General features: G+C 47.9%; 1 protein-coding gene across 3 annotated transcripts in view; it reads left to right on the top strand.

Annotated features, from left to right (window-relative positions):
• Positions 1-16,683, top strand: part of THAP4 (THAP domain containing 4) — a 45,486-nt gene that overhangs the window by 11,058 nt on the left and 17,745 nt on the right. The window contains exon 1 of one of the 3 annotated variants that reach the window (XM_076006131.1): positions 10,415-10,560. The exons of 1 other annotated variant lie outside the window; for it this stretch is intronic. In XM_076006131.1, the coding sequence (XP_075862246.1) occupies positions 10,455-10,560 (106 nt within the window). In that variant the 5' untranslated portion in view covers positions 10,415-10,454. Of the gene's footprint in view, positions 1-10,414; positions 10,561-10,920; positions 11,960-16,683 lie in introns of those variants that run through there. One more of the 3 variants, XM_012755649.3, reaches the window with a different exon arrangement.

The following is a 16,683-nucleotide window of genomic DNA, read 5'->3' as shown; positions in this document are numbered from 1 at the left end:
GTACAGAGTCCCTTTGTCCCCTTATCATCCCACCCTGTTTCCCCTGTAATTAACATCTTGCTATATATATAAAATTATGTAATAATTGTGTGTATGTAGTTATATATATAATTAACATCTTGTTAGTGTGGTATATTTGTCATACGTTATGAACCGATATTGATACATTATTACTACCAAAGTCCACAGTGTACATTAATGTTCCCTGTGTTCTGCGTTCTGTGGGTTTGACAAATGTGTATTGTCATGTACCCCACAGTATGGTTTCATTGCCCTAAAAGTCCACTGTCCTCCACCTACCCATCCCTTCCCCCATACCCCCAGCCTACCAAAACCACTGACCTTTATAGTGTCTGTAGTTTTGCCTTTTCTAGAATGCCATGTAGTTAGAATGTGTGACCATTATGGGATATAATACGTAGACCTCTCAGATGGGCTCCTTTCACTTACCAGTATGCATTTAAGGTTCCTCCAAGTCTTTTCATGGTTTGGTAGCCCGTTTCTTTTTATCACTGAATGATATTCCATGTATGGAGGTACTACAGTTTGTTTATCCATTTACATATTGAAGGAGGCTTGTTGCTTCCAGGTTTTGGTGATTATGAATGAAGCTGCTATGAAGACTCGCATACTGGTTTTTGTGTGGAGATTAGTTTTCAGATCCACTGGGCAAATATCTAGGAGTGTGATCCCAGAATCACATGATAAGAGTATGTTTAGCTTTGTAAGAAGCTGCTGAACTGCCCTACAAAGTCTCTGTCCTGTTGTGCATCACCACCAGCTGTCAGTGGAGCCTCTGCTGCTCCCTTCCCTTCAGCACTTGATATTCTCAGGGTTTGGGATTTTAGCCGCACCAATGGGTGTGTAGAGGTATCTCTCTATTGTTTTAATTTGTAGTGCCCTGATGATATATGCTGTTGGACATCTTTTTATAAATGTTTATTTGCTATCCATATATATGTGTGTGTGTATATATATATATATATATATATATATATATATATATATTTTTTTTTTTTTTTTTTTTTTTTTTTTGAGACAAGAGTCTCATTCTGTTGCCCATGCTGGAGTGCCATGGTGTCAGCCTAGCTCACAGCAACCTCAAACTCCTGGGCTCTAGCAATCCTCCTGCCTCAGCCTCCCAAGTAGCTGGGACTACAGGCATGTGCCACCATGCCCAGCTAATTTATATATATATATATTTTTTTTTAAGTTGGCCAATTAATTTCTTTTATTTTTAGTAGAGATGGGGTCTCGCTCTTGCTCAAGCTGGTTTTGAACTCCTGATCTTGAGTGGTCCTCCCACCTCAGCCTCCCAGAGTGCTAGGATTACAGGTGTGAGCCACCACACCTGGCCCGGATGTACTTTTTTTTTTTTGAGACAGAGTCTCACTCTTGCCCAGGCTAGAGTGCCGTGGTGTCAGCCTAGCTCACAGAATCTCAAACTCCTGGGCTCAAGCAATCCTCCTACCTCAGCCTCCCGAGTAGCTGGGACTACAGGCATGCATCACCATGCCCGGCTAATTTTTTAAGAGTTCTTTGTATATTTTGAATACAAGTCCTTTATCAGATATGTGTTTTGCAGATGTTTCCTCCCAGTCCGTTGCTTGTCTATTTATTCTTTTAACATTGTCTTTGGCATGGCAGAAGTTTTCAAGCTTGATAAAATTCAACTTACCAGTTTTTTCTTACATGGATCCTGTGTTTGGTGTTATATCTAAAAACTCATTGCCAAATCCAAGGTCACTTAGATTTTCTCCTGTGTTTCTTCTAGGAGTTTTATAGTTTTGTGTTTTACATTCAGGTCTCTGATACATTCTGGGTTAATTTTGGGGAAAGGCGTAAAGTCTTCTAGATTCCTTTTTTCCCTCATAAGGTCATCCAGTTGTTTCAGCACCGTTTGTTGATTAGGCGATTCATTCTCCACCATATTACCTTTGCTCTTTGTCAGAAGTTGGTCGTGTGGGTTTACTTCTGCTCCTGCTTCGCCCCACTGGTCTGCGCGTGCTTTGGCAGCACGTGCCGCACTGGGCCTTGCAGTAGGACTCGAATTCCGGCTGTCCGTCCAGCTTTGTTTCGAGATGGCATTGGCGATTAGGGGTCTTTTTGCCTTTCCGGATGCATGTTAGCATAGTGTGTCAAGATCTGCAAAGTAGCTTACTGGGATTTTGATTGGGGTTGTGTTGAAGCTATAGGTAAAGTTGGGAAGGACTGACGTCTTAACAATATTGAATCTTCCAGTCGTGGAATTGTCTCCATGTGTGTAGATCTTCTTACCTTCTTTCATCAGAGTTTTGTCATTTTCCTCAAAACTTAAACATTTTATATACATATTTTGTTAGATTTGTACCTAAATATTCCCTTTTTGGTACAAATAAAAATGTTGCTGTGTTTTTTGTTTCAAATTCCAGTTTATTGCTAGTATATATAGGAAAGCATATGCCTTTTGCATGTTAACCTTGTGTCCTGCAACCTTGCTATAGTTGCTTTTTAGTTCTGGAAGGGCTTTTTTTGTGGCTTTTCTGAGATTTTAGTCATGTTATCCGGGAACAAAGGCAGTTCCATTTTTCCTTTCCAATCAGTATACCTTTTATTTATTTATTTTTTCTTCTTCTTCTGTTGCTTTAGCTAGGACCTCTGGACTGGTGATGGATAGGAGTTGGGAGAGGCGGCATCCTCACCTCGTTCCTGATCTCAGAAAGCAAGCTTCTGGTGTCTCACCGTTAATTATTACAACACCGTGACATAATAAGAAACATGTATTTGGGTTTTACGTTGGTTCCTGGCATGAAGCTCGTAAAACCTTTAGGCTTTCCTGAGTGAAAGGGGTGAGGGGAATCTCTTCTTGTTCACAGTGAGCCCCTTGCAGACACACCTGAGTTTGTGCTGATGAGGCGACTCCTAGAGGATGGGGCTGGGGGGGGAGCCAGCCTTGTGATTGGGGGACTGAAATCCCTACCCCTGACCTCAGGGAGGAGAGAGGGCTGGAGATTGGGTTCAGTCACTAATGGCCAGTGGGTCAGTAAGTCATGCCTATATAATGAAGCCTCCATAAAAAACCAAAAGGAAGAAGCTCAGCAAGTTTCAGGTTGGTGAACATGGAAGCCCCTGGGGGTGGGCTGGGCAGGGCATGGAGGCTCTGCGCCCTCCCCCGTGGGCTTCTCTTTCGTCTGGCCGTTCCTCCGTTGTGTGCTTTACATTCGACAGTTGACAGTACAGAGACCTTCTCTGGGTTCTGTGAAGGTTACAGCAGGTTACTGAACTCAACGAGGGGTCATGAGAGCCACCAGTTTGCAGCCAACTCTGACAAGTTGCGGTAGCCTGGGGATGCACTGCCTGGGACGGGCATCTGGTGTGGGGGACACTCCCAACACTGAGCCCTTAACTTCTGGGGACTGTGCTAACTCCAGGAAAGGCAGTTGGTATCAGAATGCGTCAAATTGTGGGACACCAAGTTGGTGTCCGCCGAGGACTGGTTTGTGTGGGAAAACCTCACATTTGGTGTCAGAGGAGCTGTGAGAGAGTAGAGGGAAACACCGGTTTCCTTCTTAGTGTCATGTTAGCTGTGGGTTTTTATATGTTCTTTATCAAGTCGAAGACGGTCCCCTCTGTTCCTAGTTGCTGAGAGTTTTTATCATGAATGAATATTGGAATTTATCAAATGCTTTTCCTGTGCCTATTGGTGATTTATGATCATACAATTCGTTGATGTGACGGATTATGTTACTTGATTTTAGAGCTGAGCCAACCTTGCATGCCTGGAATAAATCCCTCTTGGTCATGGTATGTAATTCTCTTTATGCATTTTTTTTTTTTTTTGCCTTTTAAAATGAATAACTTTTGTGAAAATACAGTTTGAATTTTTTTTTTTTTGGAAAACTGCAGTTTGAATTTTATTTTACTTTATTGATTGATTTTTTTTTTTTTTTTTTTTTTTTTTTTGGAGACAGAGTCTCTGTGTGTTGCCCAGATTAGAGTACAGTGGCATTAGTCCAGCTCACAGCAACTTCAAACACCTGGCCTCAAGCAGTCCTCCTGCCTCAGCCTCCCAAGTAGCTGGGACTACAGGCATGTGTGACCATGCCTGGCTAATTTTTCTCTTTTTTAGTAGAGACAGGATCTCGCTCTTGCTCAGGCTGGTCTGGAACTCCTGACTTCAAGCGATCCTCCCACCTCAGCCTCCCAGAGTGCTTGAATTTTATTATTTTTTTAATCAGAATTATATTTGTTTATTTATTTTTTTGAGACAGAGTCTCGCTTTGTTGCCCAGGCTAGAGTGAGTGCCGTGGCGTCAGCCTAGCTCACAGCAGCCTCAAACTCCTGGGCTCAAGCAATCCTCCTGCCTCAGCCTCCCAAGTAGCTGGGACTACAGGCATTCGCCACCATGCCCAGCTAATTTTTTGTATATATTAGTTGGCCAATTAATTTATTTCTATTTATAGTAGAGATGGGGTCTCACTCTTGCTCAGGCTGGTTTCGAACTCCTGACTTCGAGCAATCCGCCCGCCTCGGCCTCCCAGAGAGCTAGGATTACAGGCGTGAGCCACCGCGCCCGGCCTTTGTTTATTTTTTAATGCATATTTTGATTCAATCTGCTGACATTTTATTTAGGATTTTATATTTGTATTCATGAAAGACATAGGTCGGTAGTTTTCCTTTATTGTAATGTTTTTATTTGGTTTTGGCATTAGGGTAATACTGAACTCACAGACCGCCTTAGGAAGGACTTCCCCTGCTAATATTTTCTGGAAGAGATTGTAGAAATGGGTATCATTTCCTTCTTGAGCACTTGGTAAAATTCACCAGTGAAGCCATCTGGGCTGGGTGCTTTCTGTATTAGAAAGCGTTAATTATTCAGTTTCTTTCATAGATGCTGTGATGTAATAAATAAATGATGGATAGATTGGTGGATGAGTCTCTGCTTCAGATTCTGGCACAGAGCTCCTAAGACCCGTGTGATGTCCTGAGTGGTGGGTGCTAGGAGCATCTTTTGTTGTGATATTTGGTCTTTGACTCGGTTCCTGACACACAGCTCGTGATCTCAGGGACTTTTCTGGGTGCTAGGAGCATCTTTTGTTCTAATAAGGAAACTCTTGGTGGCTCCCGGGTGGGGCTGGTCTCCAGAATGACCAGGCTGGGATTAGAAGCGTGGAACTGTCAGCCCCACCCCAACCCCACATCTTCTGGGAGGGGCAGAAGGGCTGGAGGTTGAGTTAATTAATAATTGATTGTGCCTGTGTAATTAAGCTTTCATAAAAATCCCTGAGCTACAGTGTTCAGATGGCTCCCAGGCTGGTGAACACATCCATGTGCTGGTGTTGTTGACTTTCTCTATCATTTTCTGTTTTCAATTTCACTGATTTCCAATATAGTTTTTATTATTTCATTTGCTTTGTTTTGGCATAGTTGCTCTTCTCTCTCTGTTTTACTAAGGTAAAAGCTTAGATTATTGCTTTAGGTCTTCTTTCCCAATATTCAATGCTATAAATTTCCTTGTAAGCATTGCTTTTTGCTGCATCCCATAAATTTTGATAAGTTATGTTTTCATTTTCATTTAGTTCAAATATTTAAAAATTTCTGTTGCGACTTCTTCTTTGGCCCACATGTTATTTATTTGCTTGCTTCTTTGTTTGAAATGGGGTCTTGCTCTGTCGCCCAGGCTAGAGTGCAATGGTGTCACAGCTTACTGCAGCCTGGAACTCCTGGGCTCAAGTGATCCTCCTACCTCAGCCTCCTGAGTAGCTGACACTACAGGTGTGAGCCACCACACCCGGTGAATTTAAAAAATTTTTTTTTTTTAGAAATGGGGTCTCACTATGTTACCCAGGCTGGTCACAAACTCCTGGCCTCCTAAAGTACTGGGATTCGAGGCATGGACCACTGCACCCGGCCTCCACATGTTTATTTTTTTATTTTATTTTATTTTTTTTGAGACAGAGTCTCGCTTTGTTGCCCAGGCTAGAGTGAGTGCTGTGGTGTCAGCCTAGCTCACAGCAACCTCAAACTCCTGGGCTCAAGCAATCCTTCTGCCTCAGCCTCCCGAGTAGCTAGGACTACAGGCATGCATCACCATACCCGGCTAATTTTTTCTCTACATATTAGTTGGCCAATTAATTTCTTTCTGTTTATAGTAGAGACGGGGTCTCACTCTTGCTCAGGTTGGATTCGAACTCCTGACCTCAAGCGATCCGCCCGCCTCGGCCTCCCAGAGTGCTATGATTACAGGCGTGAGCCACCGTGCCTGGCCCCTCCATGTTTAGAAGTGTGTTGTTTAATCTCCAAATATTTTGGAGTTGTTCACCTATCTCGATGTTACTGATTTCTAGTTCAATTCCATTGTGGTCCAAGAGCATACTTTGTATGATTTCTATTCCCTTAGATTTGTTAAGGCATGTTAATGGCCCTGAATGTGGTCTGTCTTAGTGAATGTGTGTTCTGTTGGATGAAGTAGTCCAGAGATGTCCGTTTTGTCCTTGATTGGTGGTGCTGTGGAGTCAGCTGTGTCCTCACTGCTTTTTCGCCTGCTGGTCTCGGTTTCTGATGGCAGCTTTTAAAGTCTCAGCTGTAATAGTGAGTTCATCATCTCACTATTTTCTGCTTGCAGTTCTGTCAGTTTTTGTCTCATGTAGTCTGATTCTCTGTTAGGCACATCCGCCTTAAGCATCATGTGTCTTCTGGGAGAAGTGATACTTTCATCATTATGTATTGCCCCTCTTTCTCCCTGATAATTTTTCTTATCCTTGTTTCTATTAATACTTCATCTGAAACTACTCTAGCTTTCTTTATTTTTTGCCCGGGCTAAAGTGCCGTGGTGTCAGCCTAGCTCAGAGCAACCTCAAACTCCTGGGTTCAAGTGATCCTCCTGCCTCAGCCTCCTAAGTAGCTAGGACTACAGGCATGCCCCACCATCCCCAGCTAATTTTTTTTTTTTTTTTTTTTTTTGAGACAGAGTCTCACTTTGTTGCCCAGGCTAGAGTGAGTGCCGTGGCGTCAGCCTGGCTCACAGCAACCTCAATCTCCGGGGCTCAGCGATCCTTCTGCCTCAGCCTCCCGAGTAGCTGGGACTACAGGCATGCGCCACCATGCCCGGCTAATTTTTTTTTTTTTTTGTATATATATTTTTAGTTGGTCAATTAATTTCTTTCTATTTTTGGTAGAGACGGGGTCTTGCTCAGGCTGGTTTCAAACTCCTGACCTTGAGCAATCTGCCCGCCTCGGCCTCCCAAAGTGCTAGGATTACAGGCGTGAGCCACCGCGCCCGGCCCCCAGCTAATTTTTATATGTATATATTTTTTAGTTGTCTAGCTAATTTCTTTCTATTTTTTTAGTAGAGATGGGGTCTCACTTTTGCTCAGGCTGGTCTTGAATCCTGAGCTTGCATGAGCCAACACGCCCGGCCTTCAGCTTTCTTTTGATTAGTATTAACACGGTATGTCTTTCTCTATCCCGTTATTTTTACTGTATGTCTTTATATTTATAGTGGGTTTCTTATACACAACATATCATTGGGTCTTTCTTTTTTTTTTTTTGAGACAGAGCCTCACTGTGTTGCCTGGGCTAGAATGCCATGGCATCAGCCTAGCTCACAGCAACCTCAAATTCCGGGCTCAAGCAATCCTTCTGCCTCAGCCTCCCAAGTAGCTGGGACTACAGGCATAGGCCACCATGCCCGGCTAATATTTCCTATATATTTTTAGTTGGCCAATTAATTTCTAGGTATTTTTAGTAGAGACGGGATCTTGCTCTTGCTCAGGCAGGTTTTGAACTCCTGACCTTGAGCAATCCGTCCGCTTCAGCCTCCCAGAGTGCTAGGATTACAGGTATGAGTCACTGTGCCTGGCCCAATTTTTTCTTAATTTTTAGAAATGGAGTCTTGCTATGTTGCCCAGGCTAGGCTTGAACTCCTAGGCTCAAGTGATTCTCCTGCCTCAGCCTTCTGAGCAGCTGGGACTACAGGTGCATACCACCACACCTGAATTAGCTGGGCATTTTATATGATTTCATTTTCTCTCTTCTCTTAGCATATCAGTTATACTTCTTTTAGGTCAGTTAAAATAAGAAAAACGAAAAGATTTTATTTTACCATCACCTATTCCTCTCGGAAGCTCTTCTGTTTTCATGTATAGCCATGTCCCTGGCCTGTGACACATTCCTTCTTCTGAAGAACTGCGTTTAGTATTTCTTGCAGGGAAGGTCTACTGGCAAGGAATTCTCTCCTTCTTACTTCAGAAAGTCTTTATTTCCCCTTTGCATCTGAAGGATAGTTTCACTGAATATAGAATTCTACTCTTTTGTTGTTGTTGTTTTTGCTTGCACAGTTTCTGACAAGTCTGCTGTAATTTTTATCCTTTTTGCTCTTCATGTAAGAACTTTTCCCTCTGGCTTCATTCAGCATTCTTTTTTATCTTTGCTTTTCTACCGCTTGAATATGATATGCCCCTAGATTTGGGTTGGTTTTTTTTAATCTTTTATTCTTTTTTTTCTTTCTGCATTTCAGTTTGGGAAGCTTCTGTTGACATATCTGCCAGCCTGCTGATTCTTTCCTCAACCGCATCCATTCTGCTGATGGCCATCAGAGGCTCTTCATTTCTGTTACAGTGTTTTTGATTGGTGGCATATCCCTTTGACTCTTGCATCCATTTCCTCTTACATTGCTCATCCATTCTTGCAAGTCCGCTTTTTCCATGACAGCCCTTAGCAGGTTAACCACAGCTGTTTTAAATTCCCAATGTCTGAGAATTCCCGAATCTCTGCCGTGTGTTGGGTCTGGTTCTGATGTTTGTTTTGTCTCTTGACATGGTGGTTTCGTGTCTTTAGCATGGCCTGTAATTGTTTTGTTGAAAGGTAGACATGACACATCAGGTATAGTTATATGTCATGTAATGACACTTCAGTCACCTGAAGCACATGTGCCATAGTGGTCCTATGGGATTATAATAGGACTGAAAATTCTCTATCACCTAGTGACATTGTGGCTGTTGTAACTCAATTACGTTTTAAAAAATCAGTTTAGTGTAGTCTAGTGTTTATGAAGTCTACAGTCGTGTACAGTAACGTCCTGGGCCACTCACCCACAGCAACTGTGAGTCCTGCAAGCTCCATTTGTGTTAGGTGCCCTGTACAGAAGTGACACTTTTTATCTTTTATACAGTATTTTGACTGTACTTTTTCTACTTTTAGATGTATTTAAATACATAAATACTTACCGTTGTGGTACTGTTGCCTACAGCAGCAGTCCCCAACCTTTATGGCACCAGGGACAGGTTTCATGGAAGACGGTTTTTCTATGGACCAGGGCTGGGGGCGGGGGGACCTGCAAATGCAGATGAAGCCTCGCCTGCCGCTTACCTCCTGCTGTGCGGCCCCACACGGCTGGTCCACGGCCAGGGGTGGGGACCACAGGCCTACAGTGGTGTTCAGTACGGTACAGGAAGATGCTGTACAGGTTTGTAGCTGAGGAGCAATAGGCTACAGCACACAGGTGTGGAGTAGGGCTGAGCCATCTAGGTTTGTGTAGATGCTCTCTGATGTGCACACAACAAAGAAATCACCTGGTGACCCGTTTCTCATACTGTATCCCCCGTTGTTCAGCGTCACATGACTGTAATAGGAACCGAGGCAAATCAGCCTTTATCGTGAGGTCTTACCCGAATCTGGCTAGCAGTCAGCTGTGTTTGATGTCTGCAGTAGCTGAAGGTGCTGGGGCTTCCCATTGTCGAGGGGCCTTGTTTTTGTCTCCCCTGTTGTCTTTGGGTTTCTCTAAGAACACCTTGCACTGCCTGGGGGCTTTTCCACTGCCATCCATGTTGTTATCCAGAGCCCTGTAGTGTGGTGGGGGGAGGGGGGTGGTCTATATCTTACAATTATTATTATTATTATTATTTTGAGAGACAGGGTTTTGCTCTGTTGCCCAGCCTGGAGTGCAGTGGTGCAGTCATAGCTCATTGCAGCCTCAAACTCCTGGGCTCGAGAGCTCTTCCTACCTCAGCCTCCCTAGTAGCTGGGGGGAACTACAGGTGTACCACTACCATGCCCAGCTAATTTTTTTTTTTTTTTGTAGAGATGGGTCTCTACTGTGTTGCCCAGGCTGGTATCGAACTCCTTGTCCCAAGTGATTATCCTGCCTTTTCTGCAGAGAGTGCTGGGATTACAGGCATGAGCCACCTGGCCATATAATTATTAATAAATGTCGGCCTTTTAGTGGCCTGTGTCCCAGAGCTGTGACCTGTGACTTTCACAGGCATTTCTTCCTTTCTTTTCCCCACTGTAGGTGAGACAGGAAGGGGGTGAAGTGGGAAACGCCCTTCCCCAGGTGCGATGAGCCCCTGGTGAGGTCTGTTAGTGCAGAACAGCCTTTGTCTTGGAGAATGCCTGGGCCCATTTCACATGGTCACCTCCTCTTCTTTGCCAGAGACTGAGGGTTTTTTTTCCTGGCTTTTCATGCTGAGAACCTGATGGAGTTCCTGGAAGTAAAACTCATGCTTGCCACACTTAGCCTCCAGCACTTAATCCAAATCAAGAGGTCCCACCAGTTCACAGCTCCTGCAGTTGCTGCTCCAGGTAAGCAGGTGGAGGTGATTCTCTCTGTCGTAGGGGAGATGTCTGTGACCTCACTTCTCTGGTAGGTCCAAGAAAAGTTGTTGATTTTCAGTTCATTCAGTGTTTTTCTCGTAAAGATGGGAGTTACAGCTTCTAAGCTCTTTCCATTGCAGAGTTGAAACTGAAAGCTTCCTCCCCACCCCCGCACTATCAATGCTAATACTTCTTCAATTTGGACATTTAGATTAAGTAAGTAATCAAACATAACACCTGCAAATAACTATTTGGACCCCCTTTATGTTTGTTTGTTTGTTTGTGTGGTGTTTTTTTTTTTTTTTTTTTTTTTTTGGAGACAGAGTCTCACTCTGTTGCCTGGGTTAGAGTGCTGTGGCATCAGCCTAGCTCACAGCAACCTCAAACTCCTGGGCTCAAGCGATCCTTCTGCCTCAGCCTCCCAAGTAGCTGGGACTACAGGCATGCGCCACCATTCCCGGCTAGTTTTTTCTATATATTTTTAGTTGGCCAATTTCTTTCTACTTTTAATAGAGACGGGGTCTCGCTCTTGCTCAGGCTGATTTTGAACTCCTGACCTTGATTGATCCTCCTGCCTTGGCCTCCCAGAGTGCTAGGATTGCAGGCGTGAGCCACCGCACCGGCCCTTGATATAAAAAACAACAGTCCCCTCCCCACCCTGCCAGTGGGACCCAAATGCGTCACCATGTGCCAGGATAGCCCCTCCTGGGACAGCCAGGTCGGGCAGCCTCACCTTCCTTACACCCTGTTGTACTGAGCTATACATGTCATTTTTCCATGTGCACCATGTGCTGTGGCAGAAAGCACTGTTGTCACTAACACAGGGTGCTGTGAAAGTGGGAGGCATAAGGAAGGTTTCGTCCCTAAGTTCCCGGGCAGTTTGCCAGGACACAGCAGTCTTGCAGCCTCCACCTTTAAAGCCAGAGAAGTGGTGGCCAGCCCTGCAGGAGACAGAACAGTACACGCAGGGGTTCCAGAGGGACTGTCCAGAGAGGATCAGCTTTCATGATGTGTCTGGCCCAGCGTGTTTTTCCCGTTTGATGGGTTGCTTCCCTCTGTTGTGGTTGGTGGAACAGCGGAGGGTCTCAGTCCTTGCAGAAAACGTCTAACCTCCCTGGCCTGCCCCTCGTTCATAAAATCTGACTCGATCTCCAAAGCTCCTACAGCTCTAAAATTCTGTGTTCTCCAGGGCTGCCTTTGTCTCCCACTGTATTCTGAGAAATGACCGTCACAAGGGCACTACAGTTCCCAGAATGCACTCTTTAAGTTCAGCATTCACTTCCTGCAGAACATTAACAGCCAGGTGCAAACATTTCCCGTCAACTGGCAGAAAACAACCTTGAGGAACCTTGCCCGTGTGTCTGGAGTTTAGAAAACTTAGGGATGGGTAAGCCTGCTTTTAATGTCTCGGCCAAAAAATGAAAATTTAAATTTCTTGTAGGAAATTTAAAATTTTGGTTTTGCAGTTCAGTGGCGAGTTTAGTAAAAGAAAAATGAAATCAGGAAAAAAATGCGTAGAAAAGCCTGTCTGACTTATTTAAAGAGGGTGAAAGTGGCAAATAGGCCAGATCCTTTATTAATTATACTTTTTGCTTCATTTTACATTTAGTTTTCTTTTTCCAGTGCATTTACATAGTGTGTAAAATACACAAATTTTGAGGACATAGTTTGATGAATTTTAACATGTATCTAGTTTCAGGCCAACCTGATATTTGGATTCTAGAATTACCTGATTGGTCGTCCTGCCCTCCCCTCCCTGCCGTGTTCAAGGAAGGCAGGAGTCTCAGTGGCCGGAGCTGTGGCAGTTCCCTGGGCGGCCGTGCAGCTGGGACCCAGGGAGCAGGAGGTGCCCAGCCAGGTGCAGGGGGCCAAGAGGGAGCAGGACCCAACCTGCTGTCCTTGTTCAAATTAAAATTCATTACAGTGAAGAGCAAATAGCAGCAAGCCTGGAGGACCGAAGAACTCGCAGCATTTCTCAGAGCAGTCGGCCCTTCCTGCAGAGTCCGGTCTCTCAGTGCGGCTGCCTCGGTCGTAACTCGGGCAACCAGAACAGCCTCCGCGCACAGTTAATGGCGTGCGCCTTCCTTTCCAGTCGTGCTACTTTTTCTCCGGAGTGTGGCGTGATCTGTGTTTGTCTGGAGAGCCTGGCAGACGTGAGCCCTGAGTGCCACACGAGTCAGCAGTCCCTCCCCAGAGGACTCGCAAACTTCGCCTCTGCACCTGTTTCCCGTGATTGGCGCGCACTTGCCAGTTGTGGCAGAGTCGATTTGCAAGCACACGTGTGGCTGAGTGAGTTTCAGCCGGAGTTTGTGACAGGATTACGGCTCTTTCTGGGACACCCCCCCCGCTCAGGCACCGCTTCTTGGGCGGAGCTCACCCTCTTTGGTGATGCCATCTGGCCCTGGGACTGGTGTCTACCTCAGCTCTCTTGACCTGTGCACTTTCACCCTGCCCGTCCCACTAAAGTTCCCGGCCCCTTTCCAGGTGGCCAGGCCGATGGCATCAGCCACTGGTCATCTCCTTCCCCTGCCCACTCCTGCCACCTGCCTCTCTTACTCTTCTGCTTCCCTGGCCACATGAGCAGCATAAGCCTCTTCCTGTGTTCTGGTTCTGGCAATTCTGTCCCCTGGCCCTGGGCTTCTGGCTTCTGGGCTCAGTCCCCTTGACCTGGGTGGCCTCCCAGCTCCTCTCACCTGCCTGAGACCCCCAAAGCACAGCTCCTGTTGGGTCAGGCCTCGTTCAGACCTGGCCCACGCGTTGTTGAGGAGCAGAGGACACGTGTGCCCCTGTGTTCACACCCCTGAGGTTCGCAGGCCCTGGGCAGCCTGTCTGCTGAGCACAGCTCCCTCTGCTTCCCAGCCCCAGCCAGAAACCTGCTCTCAGCCCAAGCCCTGCCCTGTGCGGGACTTGGCTACTCAGTTCTCCACCATCACTCCCCAACTCAGGAGCAGAGGGTGCTCCCTGGAGCACCTTCCCCACCCCACTCCTGTGGCCTCCCATCTGTGCACTCTTGCTGTCGCCTTTCTGTGTCCCCTCTGATGTCGTTTTCTGCATTTTGCTAGGATTCCTTGTATTGACACCTGCTTCTGGCGAGGGAGGGCTGAGCAGAACCCCCTTCCACGGGTCATCTCTGATCACTCTGCCCTCCTCCTAGATAAAAGGCATCCTGGCACATCTTGGGCCGACCTGGGGGATGTGGTGGGACAGACAGTCCTGTCACACTGGAACAGACTTTGCGTAGGCCCAGTCCTCGAGCTGGAGCCAGCCGGGCTCGCCTGTCCTCACCAAGCCGCCACACCCAGCTTTCCCTGGGATTTCTTAGCAGGCGCTTGCTCTCTGTTGAGCTGCAGTCTCACGTTTGTGTCGTGGGCTGGTGAGCTGCGCGGCCAGCATCCAGGAGGGCTTTCTGTGTGAACCCTTGCCACACCAGCCACTCGCAAGGGCTCTGGCTCTTTCTAGCCTGGTTTCCATTTGTCTGTGTTACAGCCACCTGCGTCCCAGATTTTTTCCCTTCTTTTACTTCTTTCCCAACTTCTGCCGTCTCCTGTTTTCTTGCTGTTTCTTTCCTGAGTTCTTGCATTTCCAGTCAGTGGTCTGTCTGCGCAGGGGTGATTGCCCCATTCCCTTCTCAAAGCACGTGGTGAAATGTCTGGTCACCATCTTACAGCTTTTCTGCTCTTCTCCACGCTGTTGCCGCCTGTCGTGGTCTCTGAGCGGGGCGTGTCCAGGGACAGCACACAGCGCTGCGGCACGTCCCGCGCTGCTACCCTGCGCAGAGGCCGGCCTGGCCACTGTCCTGCTCCTGGCGACTGTGGGCATCTTGGGCCAGCTGTTTGCAGGAGCTGCCTGTGGTGGAGGGGGACCAGGGAGCTTCAGGGGACTCGGGGTCCAGGGCTCCCCTTCTGGCTGCCCCTCTCCCCAGGGCCACCGGCTCCCTCTGCTGCTGTCGTGAACAGGGGGCTGCTCACCTTTGCGAAGGACCTGCCTGCGCCAGTGTCCAGGCCTGGCTGGTCCCGAGCTCCCTCCCTGCCCTGCAGCGAAGCTCTGACCGTCCCAGCCGCTTCCACGGCCCCCGCGTGTATATGGGTGGCTGTGGGTCGTACCTGTGACCTGTTTTCCCTGACAGTCCAGTTCTGGGAAAAGTTTTTATTGATTATCTTTGTTTTGTTCTTTTGATTCCTGGATGAGACGGTGGTGATGCCGACTGACCTGACGGGGCTCCCCCCAAGGTCCCCAAGAGGTTCTGCAGGAAGGAAGGGCCGTCCACCTGTCTCTCTCTGCCTCTCACGGGACACTGGGGAGCCTCCTTGCCGGCCCCAGCCGCAGGGGCCTCACTGGGGCCGTGCCTGGTCTTGCTGCTAGAGGGAGGGCGGGAGGGGGCCCAGGAGGCGCTGTGGGAGCTCCCCAGTGGTCTGGGGGGTGGCGTCCTCGCCACTGCGTTTGTTTGAGGGGAGCTTATTGTCGTGGGCTCTGCCAGTGAGCACTGGGCACGGGGAGGCAGGCGGGCGGGTGGGGGTCCTGAGCCGGAGGTGAGCTGCTTCTGCCCCACCCCCAGCAACCCACAGCGTCCCGGGGTCTCTGTGGCAGTTGCGCAACTCCCACCCTAGGGGGCGGGCTTGGCCCATTCCTGGGGTGCTGCTTGGCCTTGGTGAAAGGACGCAACTAGCCAAGAAAACTTCAGAGGAGGAATGGACACTGGTTCTGATGCTGCGTGCGTGTCGGCAGGACTGATGGTCTCTGTGAGCAGTCTAGCAATTTTGAAAGGACGTTAGCCTCAGAAGAGAAGGGCTTTGTCGGGAAGGATCAGTGTAGATAATGAGCGTGATAATGAGCGTGCAGCATGTTCCACACTCGCTCTCTCTCCCAGCCCCTGAGAGTCAGGGACCTGAGATCGGTGCGTGGCCCCTCCCCACCCTGGCCACATGCGTGTTGTACTGGCGAGGCGTGGGGGTGCTGCCAAGCTCTTCTGACTTCTCCAAGGGAGCCCTTCAGAGTGAGGCCCCTGTGACGTCCACACTGAAGTGCACTGTAGGTCACGACTCTGAGTAGAGCACAGGTCGGATTCTGCACCCTGTGGAGTGGATCCAGGCAGACCAAGCCCCGTCCACAGCCCTATGCCCAGGGTGCCGAGCTGGCCAGGCTTGCGCCACCCACACCCCTCGACCGGATCCCCCACCCTGAGGGCCGGGGCTGGCTCTTGAGAACACCACCGCAGGGCTGGGCACGGCCCTTGCCCCTCTGCCCAGGGTCCAGCTGCAGTGCAGGCGGGTCATGAACTCGGCTGTGCTGGGAGGCGGGGTGGGCACCAGGCTCCAGGCCGGCAGAGAGCCGGGGCGCGGTGATGGGGCCTCTGACACCTCCTTGACACGTGACGTGCTCCACACTAGCGCCACACATTTGGGCCAGAAAAGCTGAGGTTTGCAAACTTCCTTTTCAGTGCAAAGCGTGATAAAGTCTCCAAATCAACAGATTCTTTAAGGCCATAGCTGTCTGTCTGAAAAATAATGATTTCTGTTTATTCTGAAAATCACAGGACTTGGTTCATCTCGGGTGACTGATTTTTTTTTTTTATTTCAGCATATTACGGGGGTACAAATGTTTAGGTTATGTATATTGCCCTTGCCCTACCTGAGTCAGAGCTTCAAGTGTGTCCATCTCCTAGACCAGGGGTCCTCAAACTTTTTTAACAGGGGTCAGTTCACTGTCCCTCATACCATTGGCGGGCCGTTGGAGAGTGCGGCACACATTCCACACACGCGCACTGTGGGCCCGGGACGAGTCGGCTGCTAAGCTGGACAGGCAGCAGCAGCAAAAACACCCGGAGGGCCGGATAAATGTGCTAGGTGGGTCGCAGTGGCCCTCAGGCTGTAGTTTGAGGACGTCTGCCCTAGACAGTGCACACCACACCCATTAGGTATGAATATACCCATCCCCTCCTCCCCCTCCCATCTGCCTGATACACAATGAATGTTATTACTATATGTGCACTTAAGTGTTGATCAGTTAATACCAATTAAATGGTGAGTACATGTGGTGCTTGTTTTTCCATTCTTGAGATACTTCACTTAGTAGAATGGGCTCCAGGTCTATCCAGAATAATACAAGAGGTGC

The sequence above is a fragment of the Microcebus murinus genome, chromosome 8 (genome assembly GCF_040939455.1).
Source record: "Microcebus murinus isolate Inina chromosome 8, M.murinus_Inina_mat1.0, whole genome shotgun sequence".
NCBI classification, from domain to species: Eukaryota; Metazoa; Chordata; class Mammalia; order Primates; family Cheirogaleidae; genus Microcebus; species Microcebus murinus.
The sequence above is the reverse complement of the archived record's forward strand: the minus strand, read 5'-3'. Positions and strand labels throughout refer to the sequence as shown.